Here is a 27453-nt window from a genome sequence, read left to right on the forward strand (position 1 = left end):
ATCATTAATGCATTATCTGATGTAATAGGTGCTCTGGAGTGGATGAACGTGGCACTGGAACTGCTGAGCCCCATAATTGGAAGAAGCCGCACACCATAATGCGCAAATGGTGTGTGAAGCGGACCTAGCAAGGGTCTACATGTGATTCAGTGATCTTCTGCAACAGCTGGAAACCACATACCATGTCCACCTATCACCCACAAAGGGTGAAATTCTTAAGCGAACACAAATTACTCCCTCCACTTTCATGGTGCTCTTGCCATGAGTCCGTAGTTATGGATATATTCAGTGGATTTAGTCATCTCCTGATAAACCTGGGCCCTCGTGTGCACCTAATGAGATGCTGGAGCCTCTGTTGTTGGACCTGATGCTCCACTTGTACCTTCGGTTGTTGTTGTACAAATTGTAGTTTTTCCTCCAGGAGTCAGAAACGACACAAGGCCTGTGCTTCATCCATGGTGCTATATTCAGTCTGTTTGTGTGTGAAACGATGTGGTCATCATGTACATAAGTCCGATTGGAAAATGTCGTCTTGGTTACAATAATGTTACATTGTTAGACGTGCCATCTGTTTCATTGGGGGAAGGGGGACTGGTGTCATTTACCACATTCTCTGACGTGGAAGAGCTTTTTGGGAGTCATTTCTCCCTCAGGTAGCCTTAGTTGCAATTTACCATTACATGTTCTTTTTTTAACACCCGGTATCTCTAGGGGAGTTGTCTTACTCGGTGCAGGAACAAGGTATGGAAACACACACAGTTGTTGCCAGGTATGGTTCTGCCCCAGTAGTACCAGGTGCTGAAATAGACCCATTAAACTTGTAATTGCACGGAGTGGATTTTTTGTTGAAAACCATGAGGCTAATCCACTCTTAACTTATAATAAAAGCCTAAATCTAATGTGGGTCACAGTGTATTTCAAAAGGCATGTTTGTGAAGGAACTCCAAGCAAGCTTTCTTGCTGATGCAGGGAGTGTTGAGAATGATTCCAGGAAAAGAAAAGTCTATCCTCAGTATGCCTTTTTTTAACATTTCCTATTAATGTGTGTGTTTCCATGTAGTATACAGAGCTTCCTACTCTATGAAATGCTCATGTTCCTATTATATTGCGCCTACATTTCATGACCCAGCTAGAGTGTTTTTTCTTCACTCATCAGCGTAATCCTTCATGAGGGCAGTATTTAGTCCCTTCATGTGTGTGTCTGCAGGTGTGTGTGTGCATGTATCTCGATGCATTTACAGTACAACATGCCGTGATACAAAAAGCCCTATTTCACAGGGATTTGTGAAATATGGAATATATTTAATGTGTCACTGTGAATCATGAAAATATTTCATGCCTTCCTGTGACATATTGGTTGCATCGTCATAATGACCGGTTTGAACACCTCAGCAGAGCTTTACCATCATCCATTGTTTCATCCGCGTTCTATGCAAGAAAGGTAAACAAAACCTCAATATTCTAATTTCAACGAGTACCCTCTGTTAGCAGCACCTTCCAGAGGACAGCTTCAGCAAACTCGTCCTTCTACAGTCAAAATGTGTTTTCTAAAATTATACATTCTTAACTACATCATTATTGTGTTCTCCTTTTTACAACCGATCACCGAACAGTATGCAAAGTATGATTCTCCAAAAATTTGTATATTTTAATTAGTTTAATCTCTGCTGGAACACCAATACCAGAGGCCATACACCTCCTACTGCTTGCCTGCTCGGCTAGTTTCCAAGTAACCGTAACAGAATAGAACTCACCTGTTACTAGGAAGCAAGCGCCTCCTTGCTCAGCTAGCTTCTAAGTAACCGTAACAGAATAACAACCCCCACTCCTTCCCGGTTACCAGGAAGCAAGCACCTCCTTCCTCTGCTAGCTTACAAGTAACCATAACAGAATAGAACCCCCCTGTTACTAGGAAGCAAGCGCGAGCATAACAACACCAAAAGACAATAACCATACATAAAATTACAAATAATTTACTTTTACAGAACATAACACAGTATTAACTAGTATTTCACTTACTAAGTTCAACCATCATGTGTGTGCTTGAAAAAACACACCTTTTTCTACTTGTGCTCGTTAAAAGAAGAATATAATATAAAAGTATGAAATGGGTAATATGTGTAGTATGTCCTATGTTGCCACCTCAGGGTTCTGGTCACATTTACAAACTACTCACCCTACGGACTTGTGGTTTATGGCACGAGAACCCCTTAACGACGCTTGCTTAAAAAAACCATAATTTAAATACAGATGTTATTTAGAGAGACAATAAACTCGACAAAAAGTCAGAAATCTGACATTTGCAACCATAACACTTCCCAATGCACTGTTCATGGCGTCACACAATATGTCACAAATGAAATCACCTATCAGATCATCAATCACTGAAATGTCTCATTTACCTTGTTCCCTGCAATCCATTACTGAGCCCAGAACTGTAGTAGGTGGACTTTGAGTGAAGGACTTGGGCTTTGGTCTTGCCATTAATTCCCCAGCCCCCATAGCAGCTTCATTGATGTATTCAATGGTGTCTTTTGTGACGTCTTTTGGAATATGATGCGTGGGATCATGAGCAGAGAGTGTAAGGATGGGGTGAGAATTCTGATTGTACTGCTCACCCTAACTGGCAAATTTAAATGTTATATTACACTTGTGAATCCTCTACATTCACAAATGTGTACACTTGCATCGGTGTAACTCGTGGAATAAAATATTTAATTTTGTGAGTCGAGCCTGAAGTGTTTTTTAATTCCCCTCCAAACTCTGAGTACTGGTTCAGAATTGTAGAAGAACGTAGCATCCTTGTGGAATTTGTGGTAATCTAGTTTTTGGGGTGTGTTTTCATTATTTCATATCAATATTGTCAATGTTTCACCTGGTTTACCCACCACCCTATGTGAGAGATTTGTTGCTATACTGTTAACTGTTTATGATATTAATGAAAATCCCATGATGGAAAACATTTATGTATCGCTAATTCAAGGCTTTCCTCATGGGCATTTTCGTTAAATTCATAAACAACAAACCAACCTTCTCAGTCGAGGGGTTGTGATAAACTAGATATTGAATCCTCTTCCTTACCCATCAAAATTAACTGACTTTAAACTGCCACTCTGCCTCATCCCGAGGTGCAGAATAACTACCACGTTCCTCCCTTACAAGGATCCTGCCATTCTAAATCATTTCCTGTTTTCAGCTGCTATTAGAAGAGAATGAAAAGGAATGTTGTATCCACCTAGTAGCTTGTGATTGTTTAATTATAATTTACAATTTGAAATTCAGTGCTTAGACAGTGGGCATGTGGCCAAAATGGCAGCTGTACATGAGGTGTTATACAGAGGAGGCACTCCAAACGCAAAACTTGCCGTTCAAGAGCACAATTAGCACACTAATATGACGAAACAGCCATGGACACGTTTTCACTTTCAAAATTGTGTCTTTTACAGGTTGTTAACTCATGAATTCAAACATTGCTTAATTTCTTAACTTTTCAGAGTTTTTCAGATTCATTAAGAGTTGTTTTAGCCACCTCCTTATCAAATAGTTGTACACTTCGTATCGGAGAAGATTGACACACTTCAAATGTTCAATCTATTCCAACGTTTTAAGTTGTCTTTATAAATAGCTGTGTCTTTTAACTGACCAAAGGGATCATGTCTCCTCGTCTGCATAAAGTATGAAGGTACGATCTTACAAGCTTCTTCTCAAATTGTGTACAACTCCAATGTTGATGCATGTGTATAAGGTGCCAACTGATATACTCTCTGATTACTTCCACTGATAGCAAAATGCAAAGCAGTCATCACCTACAACCAAGGAGTAAGGGGAGGAAGAGTAGCAGAACTGAAGAAGACCGTGGATGAAGCTGTAAAGAATTGCCCTTCTATCAAGAAAGTCTTTGTAGCCAGCAGAACAGACACCAAGATACACATGGGTCATCTGGACGTGCCCCTTGAAGAAGTAAGTCCATCAAAAGAAACATTCCTTTAATCTTCTATTTACGTGCACTGGGACAAAAGTTCAGATGAAAGAATCGTATACAGCTAGCATAACATGTAATAGAATACATAATTTACTAATAGTTGTAGTCCCATAAATAAGCTGTATTTCAATAGATGCAGGGTTATCTTATAAAAGCAAGCATGTATCATTATTACTGATATTAATTAATTGTATTTCCTTTAAATGGTTGCTAACCATCAACTAGACACACCAATATTTATTTATTTACTAGAAGATAAAGTTGTGCAGGAAATGCATGTTATTTATTTATTTTGTTATTTATAACATGGTTTCAAGTTTCAAAAGAAAGATAGCCATTAGCCAATTAGCAGCAGGGCATATCAATGAAAATGTATGGCATTCCCTAAGCTAATGAAAAGAGAATTCTTACCAATACAACCTCATGGCAGTACCCCAAAGCGTGGCCTGATAATTCTTCATCCAGCTCCGACGGGGAATCATCAGCTGTAGGGGGGATGGGGAGTTACTGGGGGAATCAGGAATTTCTGGTCCAGAGTGTAATTATTCCTCATTTCCTCCAGATAGGGTCTTCATGTAAAAGACACCAGCTCTGTGGAGTTCTCGTGAATCCCATATTTCCGATGGGGCCATACGGCCCTAATGTGAGATCTAAACATTTCTAAAAGTAGCAAGGTCATTGTAGTTTAGTCAATTTCCTTTCTACAGACATCTTGTGTCATCAAAGCTCTCTCTGGGGACACTCTCTCATCCCTACTCACCATTGTCAATGGCTCCCTCACTCAAGGCATCTTTATAGACCTCTTAAGAAAGGCCAGGTCTTCTCCCTACTAAAGAAACCTACACTAGACCCTGATAACCTTGTCAGTTACCGGCCAATCACTCACCTACCATTCATAAGCAAGATAATTGGAAAAGCAATATACATTAAACTTCAAATCTGCATTAATGATAACACTCTCCTGCATGAGTACCAGCTTGGCTTCAGATCACACTGCAGCTTGGAGATTGCTACTTTACACATAGTAGATGATGCCTTCCTGACCACAGGCGAAGATGACCCATGCCTTCTGATGTTGACAGAACTCTCAGCTTCCTTTAACACAGTCTACCAACCCAGTCTCATATGCACCATGGAGTCTTGAATGGTATTCACAGGAAATGCTCTACACTGTACATTGGTTGTCCTTTTACCATTCCAACAAACACCAGTTTGTTCAGTTTGCTCAAAAGATTCATATCACCTGTGCTGTGAAGTCCTGCAGAGTTCCATGCTGCCACTTGTCATCTTCAACTTCTACATGCAGGGCTGGACTGACCGTAGTAGGCATCAGGTGTTTACCCGGTAGGGTGGTGGGGGCCGGACTTGGAGCAGTGGGGGACAGATTTTTTACTTGGGGGCCGGTTTGCAGCGATGCTGTAATATTGGCCCTAATAACAAAAGCAGCAGTGCTGGGGGCTGGCTTTGTTAAGCAGCAGTGCTTCATGTTTGCCATCCACTGTATCCCTGTGTGTGGGGGCCAGTCCATCAAAATTGCCAGGGCTGCTTTAGGTTCCCAGTCCGGCCCTGTCTATATGGAACCATTTGATGTTCTACTCACAGAAAACATCAAGATTCACCAATATTCTGATGATAAACAACTCTACTTGAAAGTCTCCTCTGCTTCAGACAATCAATGTCTCAAACACTGTCAGTGCATCATCCAGACCTGGATGTCTAGTGCCCACCTGAAGCTCTGTCTAATCAAGACACAATTTCTGTCATTTGCCAAGAACAAGAAAGAAACAGTATAAACCTGTCTCAGTGACATTAACCTTGACAGCTCCAAACCTCAACTTTGACAGCATCCTTATCTTTTTTATCATGACATACCCAACGCTGCTCCAATTTAGGAAAAGTTGATGATGCACCTCTTTAAAGGGCACTGCCTCACAATTAACAGTCCACAAACCAGTTACCTCTCCTATCACACGTTGGCTTTATGCTTGTTATTGACCTGGCACAGCAATCTGCTGCCTTTTTGGCTGGGTTCATGAAAGAGAAATGGCACATATATAAGTACATACATTAGAAAAAAAATTACTACTTAAGACAAATATATATTTACTCTATCTTTAAATACTCCAGTCATATTCATGTCCAAATGAAGTTTGAATCATCTGATTTTGAAGTGCTTGCACTTTCTTCCACATTTCATAATGAATATCATTGCCAAGATCACACCACACATCAAACGAAGGGCCTGATTTATCTTTTAAGACTTATGTTACGATAAGTAGGTTACCAAAGCATCAAAATGTCCTTTCAGAGAGAGGTGTCCAATAAAGACCAGGAGGCCTGGATCCTTACTAGACTATCAGGATATCCAATTAAAATAAATGTACACACACTGAATCTCAATGGAACACATTTAGATGGTCTGTAGTTGTCCTGAAAAAACAGTACATGCCTTGACCTACATAAAATGATCGTGTTCTGTGTACGTACATACTGGTGACATGAATTTGTGAACTCCAATCCATTGGGAAAGTCTATTGGTGTTAATAAAATGATGACGTTGCTATCCCACACAACGAGCACAGAACATTCTCAGCCAGTAGATCAATAATACACACAATATTGGACCTGCACATCATAATATCAATGCCATCCAGCAGCGGCCAATGCACGTAAGAGCGGTGGGGCAGTGGGACCGGGTTGGGGGGATTTGACAGACAACCACAAGGGACAATTAAATAAGTAATTAATGTACCCTCGTCGCTGTCTGTCAACCCCCCCCCCCCTCCCAACCTCCCCCCACCGCTCTTACCTGCACGGGCCACTGCTGAACCCACTAATATGATTTTGCATTCCAGTAATCTCACCCTTCCTTACGTCATACAGGAGTGATTTGTTACGATCCATTGAAAAGGCAATGACTTATACGGGATGAAGATTTCAAGTGGCTAAAACTGGATTATACCATTAAAATGTTGGGAGCACCTTTGTAAAGACAACAGAGTTAGAGGGAAAAAAACAGCTGGTGTAGGTGTCTGTCTTAGTTTACTTTTAAAATACATGGTATTCTGAAACCCCTGTATAAAAGCATATCTCTAATTCTTTATAATCAGCGACTAGTGACCCACTCAGTCGCCGATTATAAAGAAAAGATACATCACAATGCCTGTTGCCAGAGCCAGCAGCTGAGGTAAAAGGCAGGTCAGGTCATAGAGCAGCTTTTTTAGTCAACGAAAATAAAATGTCGTTTGTTATTCTGCTGCTCTAGTTTTCTTGTTTAGAGTGATTTCCGGAAGAACATTATTATTTTTTCCAATCCTTAAATAATTATTAAAAAAGTTAGAATCGTTTTGCATGTTTCTACACATTCTGAGTTACTCACCTTTTTTTTTTAAACTGACCTGTGTAGAACTACCTTTTTTGCAACAAATATCTAACCGGTTTTTGATATGTTTAATTTTGCACTAGAGGTTCTATTTTTATTCTTCATGTTTACAAACATGCTCTCTCTCTCCGATAGAGCTATACATCAAAGTTTTAAGTAGTTTGTCAGAAAGGTGATAGTGACCATGTATTATATAGGATATAGTACACCCTACAGTACATGATAAGGGTATTGCAAGTCACCTTGGAGTTCCATAACATTATAAAGGAGCGTGGTCTTTGGCCTTGTTCATTTATATGGTTATGGCACTCCTCAGTGACTTGCAAAATCCTTATGATGTACTGTAAGTGGCACTTTATCCCATATATAATATTTCTCCCTCTGTGGTGGACTGTTCTTATAGCAGTAAAGCCCTTCTGCCACAGCGTATGCTGCTCCCCAACAGTATTCTCCCTCAATATAGACCCATACCTACACATTATTACTTGGGCATAGCCTTAAAAGAGCCTCTTCTAGCTTTATAGGCCTGAAGCTAACAGGCAAGGGCCTGTAATGAGGAAAGAGACTTGAATGATTCATCACCCTAGGAAGTGTTTATAAAATACTCACCCCTGAACTGGATGCTATTAGCCCATTCCACCAGATGAAAGTGGAAACCAGAGAGAATAGAATGCAGACTTTAGAATGTTGAAGTAGAAAGTCTAGACCAGCCAGTATTTTCCCTCTGCACCTCTGTTCTCTTCACAAGAACTCTCAACTTTACAATGTTCTAATAAAGTGCAGATGGGTGCAATAGTCTCACTTATTCTGTCGTGTAGTTCCCCACCTCCCAGTAGGAACTGCACGTTTCTTGAGCAACATTAAAGTAGGAATGGTGCCAGACTGATTCCATGCACCCCCAAAAGGATATGCCATCCTAGAGACCAGCTAGCCCACAGTGCCACCATATGAACTCCTCCCTAAACCTAGATGGATAGCAAACAATTTTGATAACCACAGAACATGACAACCTTAAGCTCTCCAAGGGATCGTGGTAACAGATCTAGAACACTCTGGCTCAGTCACTCATGCTCTCTTTTTCTCATTGAAATATACTTGAAATGGGTCATTTTAAATATTTATTGAACCAAAGTGATTCTTGTATAAAATATATGTGCTGCAATGATCAATAGACAGAAGCAGATGAAAGTGATTCGCAAAATTAGGACAGTGAACAATGACAAATTCCAATATCTTGCTAAGACAATATATATGTATGCAGGCATATAAAAACAATATATATACATATATATATAACTAGTTATATATCTAGTGTACTCCTACTATGTGTCCCCTAACCTAAATGCCTAGGGTGTATGTATGTGTTCTGCCAGAAATCCCCAATTGCATGATCCAACCCTTACCTGAAGGGAAAGATTGTAGGTCGTGGCCATGAATTGGACATCTCTTGCTGAGGGATCAGCAAAGAGCTGGGCTGAGAGGTCAGCGTGTGGTGACCTCGCAAATGACAGCAACTGCTCCTCTGCTTCAAGCCAGAAATGCTTGTTTATTTACAACAGAAAGCATCCTTGCCCTGGGCCGAGATTCTAGTCAGGCTGCCATTGTTTATGTGCTATAGGTAGCTATGTTGCCACATTGATGAAAATAAACAATAACATTTGCACAATGTATGTATAGACCTTGTATGAAATTTTCAAGGTATTGTGTCCTTGAGAAGTTGATTTTGTAAGCAAGTATAGTTTCATGCAAACTAATCTGCACTGTCATGGACGTAAATGTGTGTAAAAAGTCTTTGTGTGAGAGTGAATGCAACAAGAAAAAATCCCATATGTATGTAAAATGGCAGTGCTTCCTTCTAGGCCTAACCAGGACACATGACAATTGAATTTACTAAACCAGCTTTTTTATGTATAGCCTCTTTCTAAAATATGTCGAAAGTTTTACATTTTATTCCACAGCTGCTTATCATTCTCCAGTCGGTAGGAAAGGACCAGGGAAGAAAAAATCAAAAACATTTTAAGCATTTGTAATTTTTAATAAATACGACGTTTGTGGCCAAAGTCAATATGTTTGTACAAGATAGTGTTGAGAGAAGTGAGGGAGGTGTCTGTGAGTTAGAGTTCTTTGGCTATCTGATAAGCGTTTCTTTAACATTATGCAACCGTGCACTGTTACCTTGTTCGGAAACTGATTTCAACATATGTTAACACTTCAGTTGTGGTAGGTGCTTGGCAGAGGCACTGCATTCCAGTTGGTATCAAAATATGTATCCGGTATTTAAATTACTGAAACCTAAAGATAATTACAGGAAAGAGGAGTTTTTAGACTTGGTCAGTCCACCGGCCGCGAGGAAGCTTTATTGCCAACTGAGAATGGGTTGTCTCCCGCTCAGGTCATTTACATCTGGATGGGATGCCAATAAAATCACTGCTTGCCCGGCCTGTAGCTATATATTGCAGGATGAAAAACATGTCTTCTTTTTCTGCCCAATATATCTACCCCAAAGGAAACGCTGGATTAAGCCCCTATGCAATAATCTTGGTTTCAGAGAATGCGAAAAAGCAATGAGAGTCTTAAAGTATGACACTAAACCCCCGATAGTTTTTGCAGTCTCCCGGTTCCTTAACTCTGTTTGGTTATTACGTAGGAAATTTTTATAATCGACCATCCTGTCAAATACTTTTCTGTTTTACTTGAATGTACTGCAATATCTTTGAAAATTATTGGATTGGTTGTGTTTTTTATGTTTTCTTTTATTGTATTATCTATTGTGAAATTGCTTGTTGCTTTTATGGTCATTGAACCAAAATAAAGTTTAATGAAGAAGAAACCTAATTTTATTAACACAAAAAATAAAGCCATATTTCAGAAATGCAACTGCTGCACTACCGTCGACTTGTTAATCCTCTATAGTTGGCCATCTCTCTCCTCCATTAAAAAATACTATGCAGCCAAAACAAGATCAAAGCATCGTCGGCCATGTTTGAAGCATGCATGACCACAGTTTGTCACTGAGCAAAAAACACATGGACGTTCTCAGATATTGAGAGGTGACTTCCAGCTTTTCAGACCTCTTTGAATGTGTTAATTTGAGACAGCCTTTTACACTGGTGCCAAAGCCAAAAAGCCTTTAAGATTAAAAGTAATTACTGCAGTTATTCCCTCATTATGATTTTAACAATATGTGTATAGGATTCTAAAATCTGACGTGCAAGTCCATTGTTTTTTCAATTTCACGTTTTTTATTTACCATGTGGTGCACACGCAGAGCCATCTTAAATGAGTCTGCAAATAGGAACGACAATTGTCTATGATACATTTTAATTGATGATTTTCGCACATACTGTATTTATTTGGTTGCTGTGGAGATAACAGAATTATTTTTAATGACCAACATTCCCTGACACTGAATGTATATAGATCATTGCCCCCTAATGTTTGTGGTTTTACCTTAACACCGTGTTGATAATTGGAGGCAAATATGCTGCCTGAGTAAATGCATTGCTATTCTGTTTTCCTAGTCACCATCTCTATGTGTAGCGCAACTTTAAAATTGTAACACAAATAGCCTCCAAATGTACATTGCTCAAGCACTTTAGGTCCTGCCTTCCGAGATGGCTGATCCTTGGAAATGCTGCTCCAGAGCGTGGAATGTAGATCCTTCTATTCTCCTTTTTAACCATTTGTATTTTATTCAATTTTAAATTACTATTTTAAAGTGTGCTTTTATGGCCAAATCTGCCAAAATAACGTTTTTAAGAATGAATGATTATAACAATATCCCAAGAGGGATTCCGCTCTACCATCCCATGACTGCTCCCTTATTTTCAGATCTGAAATTACCAATATTAGCAACGGAAGATCAGTAAACCGGATCTTGCTACCGACAGAATTAATGGTAAAACATATCAAAGTAAAGATGAGAATATGGCCACAGGATTCAAACACTTCTCAATGTACTTTGTGTTATGTCATGCCATACAGATTTTTTCACATCAATCAAAGAGTGAAGCATGAGATCTAGCTGGATTTGAACAGTGTGTGTAATACTATGCCGCACAGAAGGCCCCTAGGCAAAAAAAAACAGAGTTTATGTGTGTGTATATATATATATATATATATATATATATATATGAGGAACAACCTTTACAACGCAACTTTTACAACGCACTACACTTACAACGCATTTTTTACAACGCAACATCCACTACAACGCATGCCATTACAACGCAGGACACTACAACGCATTTTTAAAAACTACCTTTACAACGCATTCCATTACAACGCATACTACCTTTACAACGCATACCATTACAACGCATAATATTATATTAAAACCCCTATACTATCCAACACTTACCCTACTGTTGCACCCCCTGGAGTTAGAATAGTAATTTTTACCCCTATACTATCCAACACTTACCCTACTGTTGCACCCCCTGGAGTTAGAATAGTAATTTTTACCCCTATACTATCCAACACTTACCCTACTGTTGCACCCCCTGGAGTTAGAATAGTAATTTTTACCCCTATACTATCCAACACTTACCCTACTGTTGCACCCCCTGGAGTTAGAATAGTAATTTTTACCCCTATACTATCCAACACTTACCCTACTGTTGCACCCCCTGGAGTTAGAATAGTAATTTTTACCCCTATACTATCCAACACTTACCCTACTGTTGCACCCCCTGGAGTTAGAATAGTAATTTTTACCCCTATACTATCCAACACTTACCCTACTTTTGCACCCCCTGGAGTTAGAATAGTAATTTTTACCCCTATACTATCCAACACTTACCCTACTGTTGCACCCCCTGGAGTTAGAATAGTAATTTTTACCCCTATACTATCCAACACTTACCCTACTGTTGCACCCCCTGGAGTTAGAATAGTAATTTTTACCCCTATACTATCCAACACTTACCCTACTGTTGCACCCCCTGGAGTTAGAATAGTAATGTTTACCCCTATACTATCCAACACTTACCCTACTGTTGCACCCTCTGGAGTTAGAATAGTAATTTTTACCCCTATACTATCCAACACTTACCCTACTGTTGTACCCCCTGCAGATAGAATAGTAATTTTTACCCCTATACTATCCAACACTTACCCTACTGTTGCACCCCCTGGAGTAAGAATAGTAATTTTTACCCCTATACTATCCAATACTTACCTTAAATGCAATGTAATATTATGCGTTGTAATGGTATGCGTTGTAAAGGTAGTATGCGTTGTAATGGAATGCGTTGTAAAGGTAGTTTTTAAAAATGCGTTGTAGTGTCCTGCGTTGTAATGGCATGCGTTGTAGTGGATGTTGCGTTGTAAAAAATGCGTTGTAAGTGCATGCGTTGTAAAAGTGTGCGTTGTAACGACGTACATCCTATATATATATATAGATACATTTTGGGGTTAAATGCCCACTGGGGCAGGACTGAATATCATTTATGAATTGTGAGACAAACTTGCACAATATATATGCAACGTACATTCTGACATAGTCGCATGTATAAGAAATTGAAAACGGTGGCAACAGTAATATATATAAAATAAGAACATTGGAAATTTGACCATTACAAAATGGATGCCAAGTTTGAATGTCTTTGATACTGAGTTGGGGCAGGTAGTCCTACTTCTATGTTTTGTTTAAACACTATATGTTTTACGTTTCACAAACTACTGATTACCCGTGACCAAGGTGCAGCTGCACCGAAACGCGACAGGCGTTTGTTTGCCATTTTATAAATAAAGAATCACGCTTATGGAATTGGGCTCAAGATTGCTTTTTGACCACGAAAAGGCTTTTTTTGAAAATTTAAAGGAGGATCGCTACCTCGCTTGAGCCCGCCACCGTGAAAGCGGCAGGGAGATCAGTAAACTGCATTTTTTGAAATTAGTCTCTCTGAGATACAATTTCCCTGCCCGCCTTCGGAGCTATCGTGCCTGGATTTGAATGTGGAGGAAGTGTCCTTTCCGGTAACCCTCGTCCCAAGTGAAAACCCGAAGAGTCGACTACGGCAGGGTTTGGAAAACGGGGTAAGGAAGTGTGGAACACTCCGGAAACTTAATTTAAAAAGCACGGGAGTAGCAGAAGTGCAGGTGGAACCAGCGCGGCCGCGTTGGTAGGCTGCTGCTGAGGATACAGCGTGAATTGCTTGACTGCGTTAAGCAGGAAATTCCCGGAGAGTGAATTTCCAGATAACGAAATAAAATGAGTTTAGCAAACAGAGAGGCTTCACGATGGGAGGCAGCTGAAACGCTGTTTGTCCCTTTAAATACGGAAAGATCGGACTTGAGTAGACCGGGCAACATTGCAGCACGGGACTCCAGAAATAAAAAAGAGCTTTGGGAAAAATTATGGAAATGCGCAAAGATGCAGCAAGTCAAGTGGTGGGAAGCCACCACTTTACAAAAATATGTAGACTGCGAGCGTGTACCTCGAGGTCTGCGCATTTTCTTGACCCCAACGTTTAGTGATCCAGACCCCGAACTTATTGAAGAGTGGGTACAGAACAATCATCAATGCTCAACGACGATGCTGAAATTGCTCATTAAATATGCATTGAAAGATACAGAGAGACAGGCAACGGAAATTGATCAAATTACGTCCCAACTGAAGAGTCAATACTCCGAGAATGATTTTGAAATAGAAATGAAAAAACTGACTTTAAGGTTGGAGAAAGCAGAGGAGGAAATAAAAATGAAAAAACAAAGCAAATTTTACCGCGACCAATTAGACTATGAAAGAGGCCAAATTTTTACGTTTGGCAGAATATTTGATTATCTAAGGGAACTGAATCAAAAAATATTGGGAACTCCGGAAAAAGACCAAACTGGCCAAACCATGGAGGTATCAGAAATAAGCGAAACTAGCAGGTCGCAGGACGCAAGTACCAAATCAGTAAGATTGGAAGAACCCATGGGTAAGCCATTGAACAACGAGGGAGTAAAATCCAATATTTTAAAGGAGTTCTCGCTGATGGCACAAGGCCGACAAGGGTTGGGAAGCCCAGGCCCACAAGAATCGCCAAATCGAGGTCGAGGCGCCAGAGTAGGAAGCAGAAGAGGCGCAAAGAAACCGGGTGTTTTGGATGCTTACGTGGGAATGACAACAAGAGGCAAGATGGACAAAAAATGAAGGACAACCATACTGTGGTAAATTTATCTAATATTCAGTTAACGCTTGATCAGATTGAAGTTTTGTCATTAGGTCTAACGTTTTGTCCAACAAGTAATTTTAATTACACTGAGGGCAGGATAGATCTTTTCCATTTTGTAAGAAAATTAAAGCTGCGAAAATGGTTTCAGAATAGAAAAATGATTACTACAACGAATCCGGTTGAATCTACCAATTTAACAATTGAGGATTTAGATCTATTGCAGACAATGAAAGGGTTGGAAAAAGACATTGACAATGTTATGGATGTAGAAGCATATTTAACTGAAGAGAAGGTAACTTTTGACTGTAGTAGTGATAGTAATTTTAAACCAAAATCTAGATTCTTGCCCCAAATCCACAATGAGAATATTGAAGTGTTTGAAAAAGGAGTAACTAAGGAATTCAAAAAATTAGACAAATTCAGTAAACCGAAATACACCAATTTGAGTAAAAAACAAAAAATGGCAGTTAAAGAACTACAGAATAACAAAGAAGTGGTTATTAAAAAGTCCGATAAGGGCGGAAATGTTGTTGTGTGGCCTACCAAGATGTATCTAAATGAAGGTAGACAACAGTTGGATGATGTAGAAAGTTACACAATCAGTAATAGAACCAGCTATGAAAAAAGCAACAATGAGTATCGGCTGCAATTAGCGTTGTGGAAACGTGAAAAATTGATCTCAGATGAGGAGTATAGATTTCTTAAATGTCACCATCCTAAATTGCCAGCCTTGTATTTACTGCCTAAGTTACACAAAAACAGTGTAAATCCTCCAGGACGACCTATTGTGTCCTCTATAGACAGCACCTATGAGAACACCTCCAAGTATATTGATCATTTCTTGCGTCCTTATGTCCAAAAACTCACTTCTTATTTGCAAGATACTCGAGATTTTTTAAGAGTAATTGAGAAAGTTCAGTGGGAAGAAGACATGTGGCTGATGACACTTGATGTCAACAGCCTATATACCTGTATACCCCACAAGTTGGGAGTCAAAGCCAATCACCACTTTTTGAAACAGCGCGACATTAAGTATCTTTTGCATACAGAAATGCTATTATGCATGATGCAAAGATGTCTCTTGAACAATTATTTTCTGTTTGACCACGTCATCTATTGTCAGGCCCAGGGTTCAGCAATGGGAACCTGCTTCGCCCCCAGCTATGCGGGTCTTTACCTGGGCTGGTGGGAGGAGCAGGTGGCTAGCAACATTCTGGCCTTTACCCAGAATGTGGGTCTCTGGGCCAGATATATAGATGACGTATTTTGTATCTGGAAAGGTGAAAAAGATGATGCTATGCAATTTGTTGCCAGTTTAAATGCAAATGATTGCAATTTGACATTCACATGTACAATAGAAAAAGAAACAATTTAATTTCTAGATGTGGTTGTGAATGTCAATCACGGCAAGTTGGAAAGCAGGCTGTTCCGAAAGCTAACAGCAGGAAACAGCCTGTCGCATGCTGACAGTTGCCATCCAAAAAATCTGATCCGCAGTATACCGTACGGAGAACTTTTAAGGGCAAAGAGAAATTGCAGCACACAATCAGTGAAGTACTGGGTATTTTAGACCCAGCGGTGCAGGGGCACACACCCTATGACTTCTGGGTTCACCCTGTTCCGGACCTACAGAAACACAGAGTCTTCTGGGTGAAGTCAAAGAATCGTTTATTGGCTGCAGACCAATGACAGGTATCCTAGAAGTACAACAGCGTGTATGTTCTCAGGAGACTGCTGCAAATCATAGGAACGGACTTCTCCTTAAGTACAAAATATCATGCTCCAGGCACACATTCCTTGGTTTACGATATGGCCATATAAAGGTATACATTACAAACGAAAAAGCAGAGTCATGATGACCATCCCACATTCCAGTTCGGCCAGCCCACAATGATTTACACAGTAAGGTTCAGATCCCACGTTTGATGTAAAGAGACCCCCCAATAAACATGAGCATCTCCTGTTTTGGGAAACAAGTCATAAAGCAGGAACAAGCAGGTGTAGAAGAGATTAGCCGGGGGATTGTGTAGAATGAAAGGGTTTTATGACGGGTCAAGCCCTGATGCTAATCACAGGTGGACGGAGGAAGGAGAGCTCGTGAGACCGGTTTGACCCAGGGCAGCAGAGCCAGCTGCGCAGGTCACAGAGAAGTCAGAGGGAAAGCCCATGTACTGTGAGGCCCGTATTAACTCCATCATAGCCTATGTGAGGGCAATGACAAGATGGCCACTGCTTCCAAAATGGAACCCGCGTAGTGTAGCAGAATAACGTGTACACAGTGCATTCATAGCTAGAACTTTATATAAAGCACTCGTACATGCCGCATTTACCATTTGCGGTTCGCTAATACCAAGATAGACAGGGGTAGGGCCCTGTCCCCTACGCGGTCCCGAATATTAAAGTACGACAGACCCTCCTTTTGCCCTTACATAGGCAATTACTATATTCATCTTAATCCGAGTCTAGGTCAATGTCCGCAAAGTCATGGAGATGTTGCTGTAGCATCATCCTATTACTTAGCTCGTCCCTCGATACAGGTTTCCTTACACATAAGGTAGCACATAGGCCACATATCGCAGGAGCACACTGTATGCACAGACAGAACAGGAAAAGAATGGCTAAGATCATTCCAATGACCATCAGAACTTTCCAACCCCAGGCAGATATCAATTCCCAGAACCACCCCACCAGTGACCAATCTCCCTTATCCACGTGTATGGCTTCAGATATTTTATGGAGTTTGGAGATGGCTTGATACACTGTTGGAGCATTATCTGGTATGAAAATGCAGCAACTGGATTGGATGACCTTGCATACCCCACCGCGGTCTGCAAGAATAACGTCTAGAACCATGCGGTTCTGCAGAGTCATAAGGCGATCCGCTTGGAGCTCAGCTGTCAGATTACTAAGGGCACCAGCCGTGACATTGACAGTGGATTCAACCACCCGAGTCAGCTGTCTCAGGTTCCTACTATTGACCATAGGTCCCCAAAACGGCAGGAAACCCAAGAAGAAGTCTCCTGCTTCCTGACCGGCAGTGTCCTCCTTACTAATCACACCTCTCACAACTCTGGTCTTGTGATAATCAGAGGCAGCAGTAAATGTCGGCGGTAGCAAGTTCGCAATATAACATGTGCCCGAGAAATCAGGGGGCAGCCATGTATATGCTCGGTCATTACAGATGAAATATGTGCCCTTGGCAGCTAGAAACGCAGGGGAAAACTGTGACGGGAAAGTGTACGTTTCAGTACAGTCACTTCTTCCCAGTTGAGCTCTAGGATTCTGACCATTACCCTGTAAGCAGAACCGACCCATGTGGGGTACGACCCAGATTGGAGATGAGATTTTTCGCTGTCTTTCACCCAGACTAATACTATACCCCGTCGCGTTCCATCCTACATAAGGTCTCAGCTCTTCTTTGGGAATAGATGAGTATGCATTGATATCCCTACTCATATCGGCAACTCCTTTCATCAAAGCCTTATTATTGGTGATAGGTCTGATGGAACGCGGTTGGCGAGGGGAGTATGTATCTAGGGCATAGAGAAACATGGTTTGGAATGCCCATGACGATCCATTGTAACTGTACGGTAGCACCAGGTAGGGAATACCTTTGTTAATGGTATGTGGCATTAACCCACACACCCAGCAATTGGTCGTATTCATTACCAGTTGGTGCTGGTGCAAGAGTTGGATAAACGAGTTATTTACAAACTCTGATCGTCTGGTCTGTTCGTGCTCAGGCAAAGGGTGAAAAGAGTGAGAGGAGGCAGTAGAAAGAGATATAGGCTGTTGAGTGGGTTCAATGGGCTTTTGAGCGGAGAAGAACACAAATCCTACAATAAACATTATGATACTACACAGTGTAAAAAGGCACAAAAAGACAAAACATTTACTTTTCACAATTCTACACATTCTTGCGTTAGAGTTCATTCCCTCAATCGGTCTCTCCATCTTAAAAAACTCCATCCTCTACTCGGGCCGCTCGCGGCGGATGAGTTTCTTCTGCTAAGGAGTACGCCTGTCAGTCCAGGGAAACGCCCTAGACCAACCAGAACCGTCGACCTAGCGTCTTCGGCCTGTACCCCAAAGTCTTGGCACCGCGACCCTGCGGCAGAACCCGGATGGTGGTTCGAAAAACAAAAATCAAGAAAGTCCTTCAGATGGGAGAGCAAAAAATGTCAAAAGGGAAATAGTGAGGAAAATCTTTATTTGTCCATGGGCCTTGGTCTCAAATTATAGCGAAGGCGGCCAGGTGCTGTTTGGTTTTGAAACAAAAGTTCAGGCTCAGTGGTGTCCAGTCGACTTGATGGTGGCACAGCTTCCTGCAGAATATTGTCACTCTCTTGGTCTGAAACTGTGCCTCTTAAGCGTGCGTCACTGAATGGTACAAAGCGAGGTACAATGTCTGTCTCAGAGTCGGCGATACCCTCCTTGACCCACTGGTCATATGGCAGAGGCAAGGGGACTATTTTGCAGTGGGTACCATGGATCCAGTGTTTCCTCCCTTTTACTCGTACCGCTGATCTCGTCGACAGAAGAACAAGATGAGGGCCGATCCAGCGAGGCTCGTCATTGCCCTTACGCTGGAAATTCCGGACCAGGACCCACGAGCCAGGGTTGATAGGGTGTCCAGGAGGTTCAGAGGCTTGGGGAAGAGTATCATGTACCTGTTGGTGCAAAACACGCAGTTTAACAGTCAAATCATACAGGTAATCGAGCAGTACTGGATGCTCTATTTCGCTAAATTTCGCCGGTCTTGGCACGCCCCATACATTAGCCGGGCGGCCAAAGATGACCTCATAAGGGCTAAGTCCCACTCGTGAGTGTATGGTCATTCTGGTGGACAGGAGTGCTAAGGGCAGAGCGTCAGGCCATTTAAGACCGGTGCTCGCCTGGATTTTAGCCAGCTTGAGCTTTAAGGCTCCATTGTAGCGTTCTACTAATCCAGCTGATTGGGGGTGATTTGCAGCGTGGAACTTCTGCTTTATCCCTAGCCCTTCACATACATTCTTCATCACTTTACCCACAAACTCACTTCCGTTATCACACCACACCATTCTTGGCATCCCAAACCTAGGGAAAAACTCCTTCACAAGGGCTTTGGCTGTGGATAGGGCAGTGTTATCCTTCAGAGGATAAGCCTCTATCCATTTTGAGAAAGCACAAACAACCACCAGTACATATTTCAGGTTGTTGCATCTTTCCATGTGAATAAAGTCCAGCTGCAAAACTTCGAATGGACATGATGGGGGTGCAAAGTGACCAGCTGGAGTTGGGGTTCCCCTACCAGGGTTGTACTTCAAGCATACTATGCAATTCTTGACCACATTCTCTGCACACTTGGGAATCCCAGCATTCTGCCATACTGGAGCCAACAACTTGCATATACCTTTCGTACTGATATGTGCCATTCCATGTGCCATAGTAACCACTGGAAGCACATATGCATCAGGCAACAACCATCGCCTATGTTCTGTCAGATCAGTCCAACAACCATTCTCATCCAACTTACCCATACTTTCTCTCCACTTGCTTAACTCTTCCTCGGTGGCTTCAGCCTGAAGCGACTTCACACTCTCTATTGTGTTCTCACACATCCCAACATCATTAACCCATCTTGCGGGGCCTACAACATACATTCTAGTCTTCACATTCTGTGCCGTTTTTTTCGCGGTCTCATCAGCAAACGCATTCCCACGTCCAACATCATCTGTGACTTTCCTGTGCGCACTGCATTTCATGATCGCAACTTGCAACGGTAGGGTCAGTGACTCAAGGAGATCATTCACCAACTTGCCATTCTGAATTTTAGCTCCATGCGACGTCAGGAACCCACGCTCTTTCCACAAACGCCCAAAATTATGAGCCACGCCAAAGGCGTACTGGCTATCTGTGTATATGTTCACTCTCATTCCTTCAGACAACACACATGCTCTCGTGAGGGCGATTAATTCTGCTGCTTGGGCCGAATTATGTGGCACCCGTGCAGTTTCCACGACCGTGTGCAAAGTCGTGATAGCATATGCAGCAGTCGTGTCACCATTAGGGAGCTTAAAACAGGACCCATCTACCCATAAAGTGCCATCACACTCAGTCAGGGGAGTATCTTTCAGATCTACTCTCCCTTTCGTCTCTTCTTCTGTTCTGAACAGACAGTCATGCTGTTCAATCTCATCTGAGTCTGCTGGAATTGGCAACAATGTAGCTGGATTCAGCGTATTGCATCTTTTTATGTGTATGTGATTTGCTAACAGTGTAAGTTCATAACCTGATAATCGCGCACTAGTCAAGTGTTGTGTCTTAGTCCTATTTAATAATGTGTCTACAGCATGTGGAACCATAACAATCAATGTATTGTCCATTACCAAACCAGCAGATTGTCGGATAGACATCGCTGCAGCAGCTGTCGCTCTCAGACAGCTTGGCAATGCCCTCGCTACAGGGTCCAAGGTAGATGAAAAATATGCGCATGGGCGCGGTCTGTCGCCAAAAGGCTGTGTTAACACTGATAATGCACATCCATCTTTCTCGTGAACATACAATGTAAAAGGTTTACTGTAGTCAGGGGTACCCAACACAGGTGCTGAACATAATGCATTACGCAATTCCACAAAACTTTTCTGGCACTCTTCAGACCATGGGATAGGATTCGGCGTGTCTTTGCATGTTAAGGCTAATAAAGGTTTTGCCAACAAAGAAAAACTAGGGATCCAATGCCTACAGTATGAAGTGATGCCCAAGAAAGCACGCACTTCTCTCTGTGTCTTTGGCACACTCAACTGTGCAATGGCTTGAATTCTTTCTGGGGTCAGTTTCCTTCCCTCCTTCGATAAGAGATGACCTAAGTAGGTAACTTCTTGTCGACAATATTGCAGCTTAGAGAGAGACACTTTGTGATGGTAAGCGGATAAATGGCGCAACAGTGACAATGTGGCTTCTTTACAGATCTTCTCAGTATCCGCAGCGATCAGTAAATCGTCCACGTACTGAATCAGGATAGCGCCACTGGGTAGAACAAGTGCATCAAGCTGCGCTTTCAAAGCTTGACTGTATATGGATGGACTCTCACAGTAGCCCTGGGGAGCGCGTTTGAAGCGGAAGCTTCGGCCTCCCAGACTAAAACCAAAAATGTCTCTGCTCTCTTCTGCAATTGGGATGCTAAAGAAAGCATTCTTTAAATCGATCACTGAAAACCATACAGCAGAGGCTGGAATCATCGTTAACAAGGCAGTTATATCAGGGACAACTGGAAACTGTGGCACAACAATCTTATTAACCTCTCTAAGATCAATCACAAATCTGTAAACAGGTGGCTGTGAAGGATCCGTTCGTTTTAAGACAGGTAAAATCGGACTATTGCAAACGTTGCCTCTTGTCTCTTCAATCACACCTTTATTAATCAGGTCGCTGACAATGTCTAACAATGCTTTCTGGCCTTCATTATAGATTTTGTACTGGGGAATACGTGGCAGTCTGACATTAGCCTTTAAAGTCACCACATATGGCGGTATCTCCAAGAGGCCCACATCATTGGGACCAGTAGCCCAAAGGGCATCCGGAAGGGATGACAATTCAGGCGGCATTGTATTTTTAGACAAGTACATCGGGGAAATCACTTTCTTGCCTAATGTAAGTTGTACTCCTGAAGGAGAACAATACAGTGTAGCGTGCAATCTTTTCAACAAATCTAATCCCAGCAAATTCTCACCACAACCCGTTGTTAGGATCAGGGGTGCTTTCAGCTTGCAAGGTCCAACAGAAAGTGACATGGGACTAGAAATCGGGTTCCTAACTGGGGCGCCAGAAAAACCTACTGAAACATTTATCTCGCCAGACAAAGGTGCGCCAGGGAGTTTTGAATGCATGATTGAACTCTTTGCAGCACCAGTGTCTAGCAGAAAAGGCTCCGTTACATTTGCTGTAGTCACCTCAACATACGGTCCACTCTGATCCACTGGCACTGAAACAACTCCCTCTCTCTGTCTATGGCTGTCCTAGTAATCATTATTCTCTGCATCACCGTCCTCTGCATAATAATCATTATTATAATACTGGGCCGTATTACTAGTCGCGTTAGCTTGCTGATCAAAACTATTGATGGTATTTTGAGGCGGCAGAGGACGCGCGTTCTGGAGAGCATTTCCACGCCCTCTGCCTCTAGGAGCTTGCTGACCACCCCTACCTCTTGCGCCATACGCATTACCGTTCCGCTGCATTAATTTAGGGCAACTATATTTATAATGACCTTCCTCTTTGCAGTATGAACATTGGTTGGGACCTACAGGGACACGTGGTTGATAATACCCATTCATTTGCTGATTGTTCTGAAACTGTTGGGGTTGGTGATAGACACCTTGGGGTTGCCTATAATTATTCTGACCTCCACGTGGCGGATAGGCCTGCTGTAAAAGGACCTTTGTCTTTAATTCCTTTGTTTTCTTTTCTGTTCTATCTTTCTCGTCCTTATCTCTATTTTCATAATACTGTGCAGTAGCCAGTATTTGCGCTGAAGAAGAAACAGCCCAGGAACTCTCTGAATCTTTTAACTTTTTACACAGGTCAGGAAGTAGATTCTGCACAAACTTATCCACAAATAACCGTTGGCCACCCTCAGTACTCATATCCTGCCCACTGTGGTCAATAAACGTTTCTTCAAACCTAGTAAAGAAGTCTGACACTGTCTCATCTTTCTTCTGCTTGCATGCAGATAACTTGTCCCAATTTACGCGCATCGCAGGCATTATTGTCTTCATATACGTGATGATTCTACCAGGCAATTCAGCTACTAAAGGTTCTGGTTTCGCACCACCAGTTTGTCTAGCATCAGCAGCAACAATGTTGGCCCATGTATCCCCTAGTTCTGCATTGTGATCTACATTACGAATTGATCCCCATAGAGGCTGTGGAACAACATTACCAAACAACATGTCTATGTCGGCCAGATTCATAACGCATGACCCTGCCGTCTGTGACAACTCTTTATAATAACCTGCTGGGTTTTTACGGGGATCAGGCAAGGACTGCTTAAGTGCTAACACCTCAGAGCGCTTCCATGGAACATGCACCCAAACACGCTGGAAATGCGCTGCCACAGCGGGGTTACCACCAACAGCTGCAACCGCTTCCTTCCATACCGGGGGAACTTCTCTCATAGGGTATTGTCGCGCTTTTGCCTTTTTCCCCACAAGGACCTCTTGTTCAAACAATGACTGTTGGCAATCGTCATTCCTAAGTGACAATACAACCGCAACTGCTTTATCTACTTCGCGGTCCACAATTATACCAGTTCCAAAATCGAACCTCACTCTACACAACTCCTGCGGGTTCGGATTTTTACCACTATCCTCCAATTCTTCACAGAGAATTTCGCACATTTTCTCGAACACATATCTCTGTTTAGGGGCATCCCATTGATGGAAAGTGTTGACAACTGATTCCACATCATAAAGTGAAGGAAAAACGATCCATCTACGCGCCATGTGATCTATTACCTTTTTCTCATCGGGGTTAGGCAATTGGCTGCGCAACTGCTTACGCTGTACACCAGGAGTTGCACCAGATGACCCAAAGAGAGGAGACATTAATGTAGTAACCACATTAGCTAAGCGCTGTCGCGCTGAAGGAGAAGCTGAGGCGAGAACAGGGGGAAAAACAGAGGGATGAAAAGAGGATGTAGAGACAGGTACTGGAGTGGTGGAAGGAAGAGTGTTAGGGGAGGCAGTTACTGGATTAGGCAAAGTCGCAGGAAGTGCGGGGGCAGTTGGAAGCACAACTGGCGGCGCTTGAGAGGGCTGCGCTACAGGAATAGGAACTGGCTGCAAAACAACTGGCGGTTGCGGCAAGGCTTGCAGTATATGCACTGGAGGCGGCATATTTACAAGCTGGGGAGGCGCCGTGGCAGTTTGAGCATACGGGGGTGGCGAACTCAACAAATGTGACATCAAGGGATCTTTCTCCTTTTCTTCTGACTCATCCTGCTTAGAATGTGGCAAAGCTGGGTAACATTTGTCAATCCCTAACTTACGCTGCCTGTGCAATTGCTCATTCATTTGCTCCTCTTCATTGTCTTTAAATTGTACAGCTGCTTGCATTACTGACATACCTCTCTCTCTTTTATTCTTTTTCGCTAACTTAATTTCCTTCTGTTTGGCTTCCTTTCGCCATAAGCGGAAAGAGTCAAACATCGCCGGCCGGGCTTTCTTCTTAAACAATTTAATTTCCAGATTATCTAAAATATCGGTATCAAAACTACCATTTTGGGGCCATTTTAAAACACCATCTTTCCTGGTGTAGTGGATCCACACTTCGTTATATGCAATGGGGCCTACGCCATGTTTCACATAGAGCTCATAAGTTGGAGTTCCAACCGGAGGAACCGGACATGATTCCTCCAGCTGGAAATCTTTTCCACAACCCAAACAGAATAATCTACCAAATAGTCCAGAACCAGGCATCTTCGCTCACTAGTCTAGATCCAAATGTCAAAGGATTATCAATTACGATAGCCTCGTGAATACACGAGTCCTCTGGTTTTGGCGTTTGCAAACTCCAAAGTACCAATTCAAATGATCCCGAAGGATACCAAAACAAATGGGAGACGCTCCACTTATACTTAACTGAATATTGCTGATCAATGGCGTCACCAGAAGACTCTCTCGATTGTTTCGCTCTCTCAAAACTCGTCAAGGGTCCAAAACAGGTCGATTAATCAGGGCAGCAGTCCTTCGTAGCCGTCGGGACGCGGAGAACCTCGCAGAAAAGACTTTCGGACCACGTCGACATGCAGGGGTCGATGAAGTGGCGGCCTTCCTCCGGAATTTCCACACGAAGCTCCTCACGAACCTCTGGCTTGGACTGGTACCGCTGAAATCGTCCCGAGTTGGGCGCCAAACTGAAGTACTGGGTATTTTAGACCCAGCGGTGCAGGGGCACACACCCTATGACTTCTGGGTTCACACTGTTCCGGACCTACAGAAACACAGAGTCTTCTGGGTGAAGTCAAAGAATCGTTTATTGGCTGCAGACCAATGACAGGTATCCTAGAAGTACAACAGCGTGTATGTTCTCAGGAGACTGCTGCAAATCATAGGAACGGACTTCTCCTTAAGTACAAAATATCATGCTCCAGGCACACATTCCTTGGTTTACGATATGGCCATATAAAGGTATACATTACAAACGAAAAAGCAGAGTCATGATGACCATCCCACATTCCAGTTCGGCCAGCCCACAATGATTTACACAGTAAGGTTCAGATCCCACGTTTGATGTAAAGAGACCCCCCAATAAACATGAGCATCTCCTGTTTTGGGAAACAAGTCATAAAGCAGGAACAAGCAGGTGTAGAAGAGATTAGCCGGGGGATTGTGTAGAATGAAAGGGTTTTATGACGGGTCAAGCCCTGATGCTAATCACAGGTGGACGGAGGAAGGAGAGCTCGTGAGACCGGTTTGACCCAGGGCAGCAGAGCCAGCTGCGCAGGTCACAGAGAAGTCAGAGGGAAAGCCCATGTACTGTGAGGCCCGTATTAACTCCATCATAGCCTATGTGAGGGCAATGACAAGATGGCCACTGCTTCCAAAATGGAACCCGCGTAGTGTAGCAGAATAACGTGTACACAGTGCATTCATAGCTAGAACGGTATATAAAGCACTCGTACATGCCGCATTTACCATTTGCGGTTCGCTAATACCAAGATAGACAGGGGTAGGGCCCTGTCCCCTACGCGGTCCCGAATATTAAAGTACGACATCAGATTTTGAATTGGAAATGTCAAACATGAAAGAAAGATTTTTGGAAAGAGGATACTCAAACAAGATAATAAAACAAGCATGTACTAAGGTAAAAGCAGATTTAAGGGATGACCTTCTAGATCCAAAAACTTCTAAAGAAGACAATGATGAACCAATTAGGTTCATCACCGCATATTCTAACCAGTCATGGCAGGTTAGAAATTGTTTGAAAAAATATTGGCATGTTTTGAACATTGACCCAGTTTTGAAAAAATCAGTGGGAAGTCAACCAAAGATCACATTCAGGAAATGTTTAGCTCTCAAAGACCTTCTTTGCAGTAGTGCTGTGAAAGAAGAAGAGGAAAATTGGAGAGAAATAAAGGGATTTTATACATGCAATTCATGCAAAGCATGTAAAAATAGTGTAAATCGAAAAGAATTCCCTTTATCAAAGAGTCATAAACCATACGGGATTCAAAAACATTTAACATGTAAATCTGATTATTGCGTGTACGCTTTGTGTTGTCCTTGCCCACTTGTATATATTGGGAGTACCATTCATCAAGTGAAAAAACGAGTTTTAGAACATACTAGGGCAATTACCAATGAGCATAAGCAATATCCATTTGCTAGACATTTTAAAGAATTACATGGGAAAAATGTCAATGTCCTACAATTTTGTGCCCTGGATAGAATTCCTAAATCAGAAAGGGGTGGAGACAGAGTGAGAGAATTGCGACAATTGGAGTCCAGAATGATTATTAAGTATGATACCGTACAACCACTAGGTTTGAACAAGGATGAAGAAATGTCGGTTCATCTAGGTTAACTGAATCATAGATTACTGCTGCATATCGAAAACTCAAAATGTATTATATTTTGTAAATGAGAAGCCATGAGTTTGTTTTTTAACTTTTCACATATACCATAGAGCACAATTTTGTATTTTCTGTAGGAGACCAAACTGTCAGCGTACCATTAAGAAGATTGACTTACAGAGGCACAATGAAATTATGATTTTGTTGGATTGAAATGAGATAATTATTAAAAAAGAGTAAGGCCACTGATAATTATGGCCGACTGGGGCGGAATACGAGGAGTTAAAGAAACTGCCCACTGGGGCTGAATCTAAGAATGCGATGTAAATATGTACATACATCATGCAGTGAGATTGATAAATTGTGTTGAAAC

At 42.1% G+C, this 27453-nt stretch overlaps 1 protein-coding gene across 1 annotated transcript in view; it reads left to right on the forward strand.

The window, feature by feature from the left end:
* Window positions 1-27453, forward strand: part of ACSS1 (acyl-CoA synthetase short chain family member 1) — a 1009364-nt gene that overhangs the window by 435031 nt on the left and 546880 nt on the right. The window contains exon 4 of the mRNA XM_085612062.1: window positions 3785-3960. Coding sequence (XP_085468188.1) covers window positions 3785-3960 — 176 coding nt within the window. The remainder of the gene's footprint in view (window positions 1-3784; window positions 3961-27453) is intronic.

Source organism: Triturus cristatus, chromosome 6, assembly GCF_964204655.1.
Source record: "Triturus cristatus chromosome 6, aTriCri1.1, whole genome shotgun sequence".
NCBI lineage: Eukaryota > Metazoa > Chordata > Amphibia > Caudata > Salamandridae > Triturus > Triturus cristatus.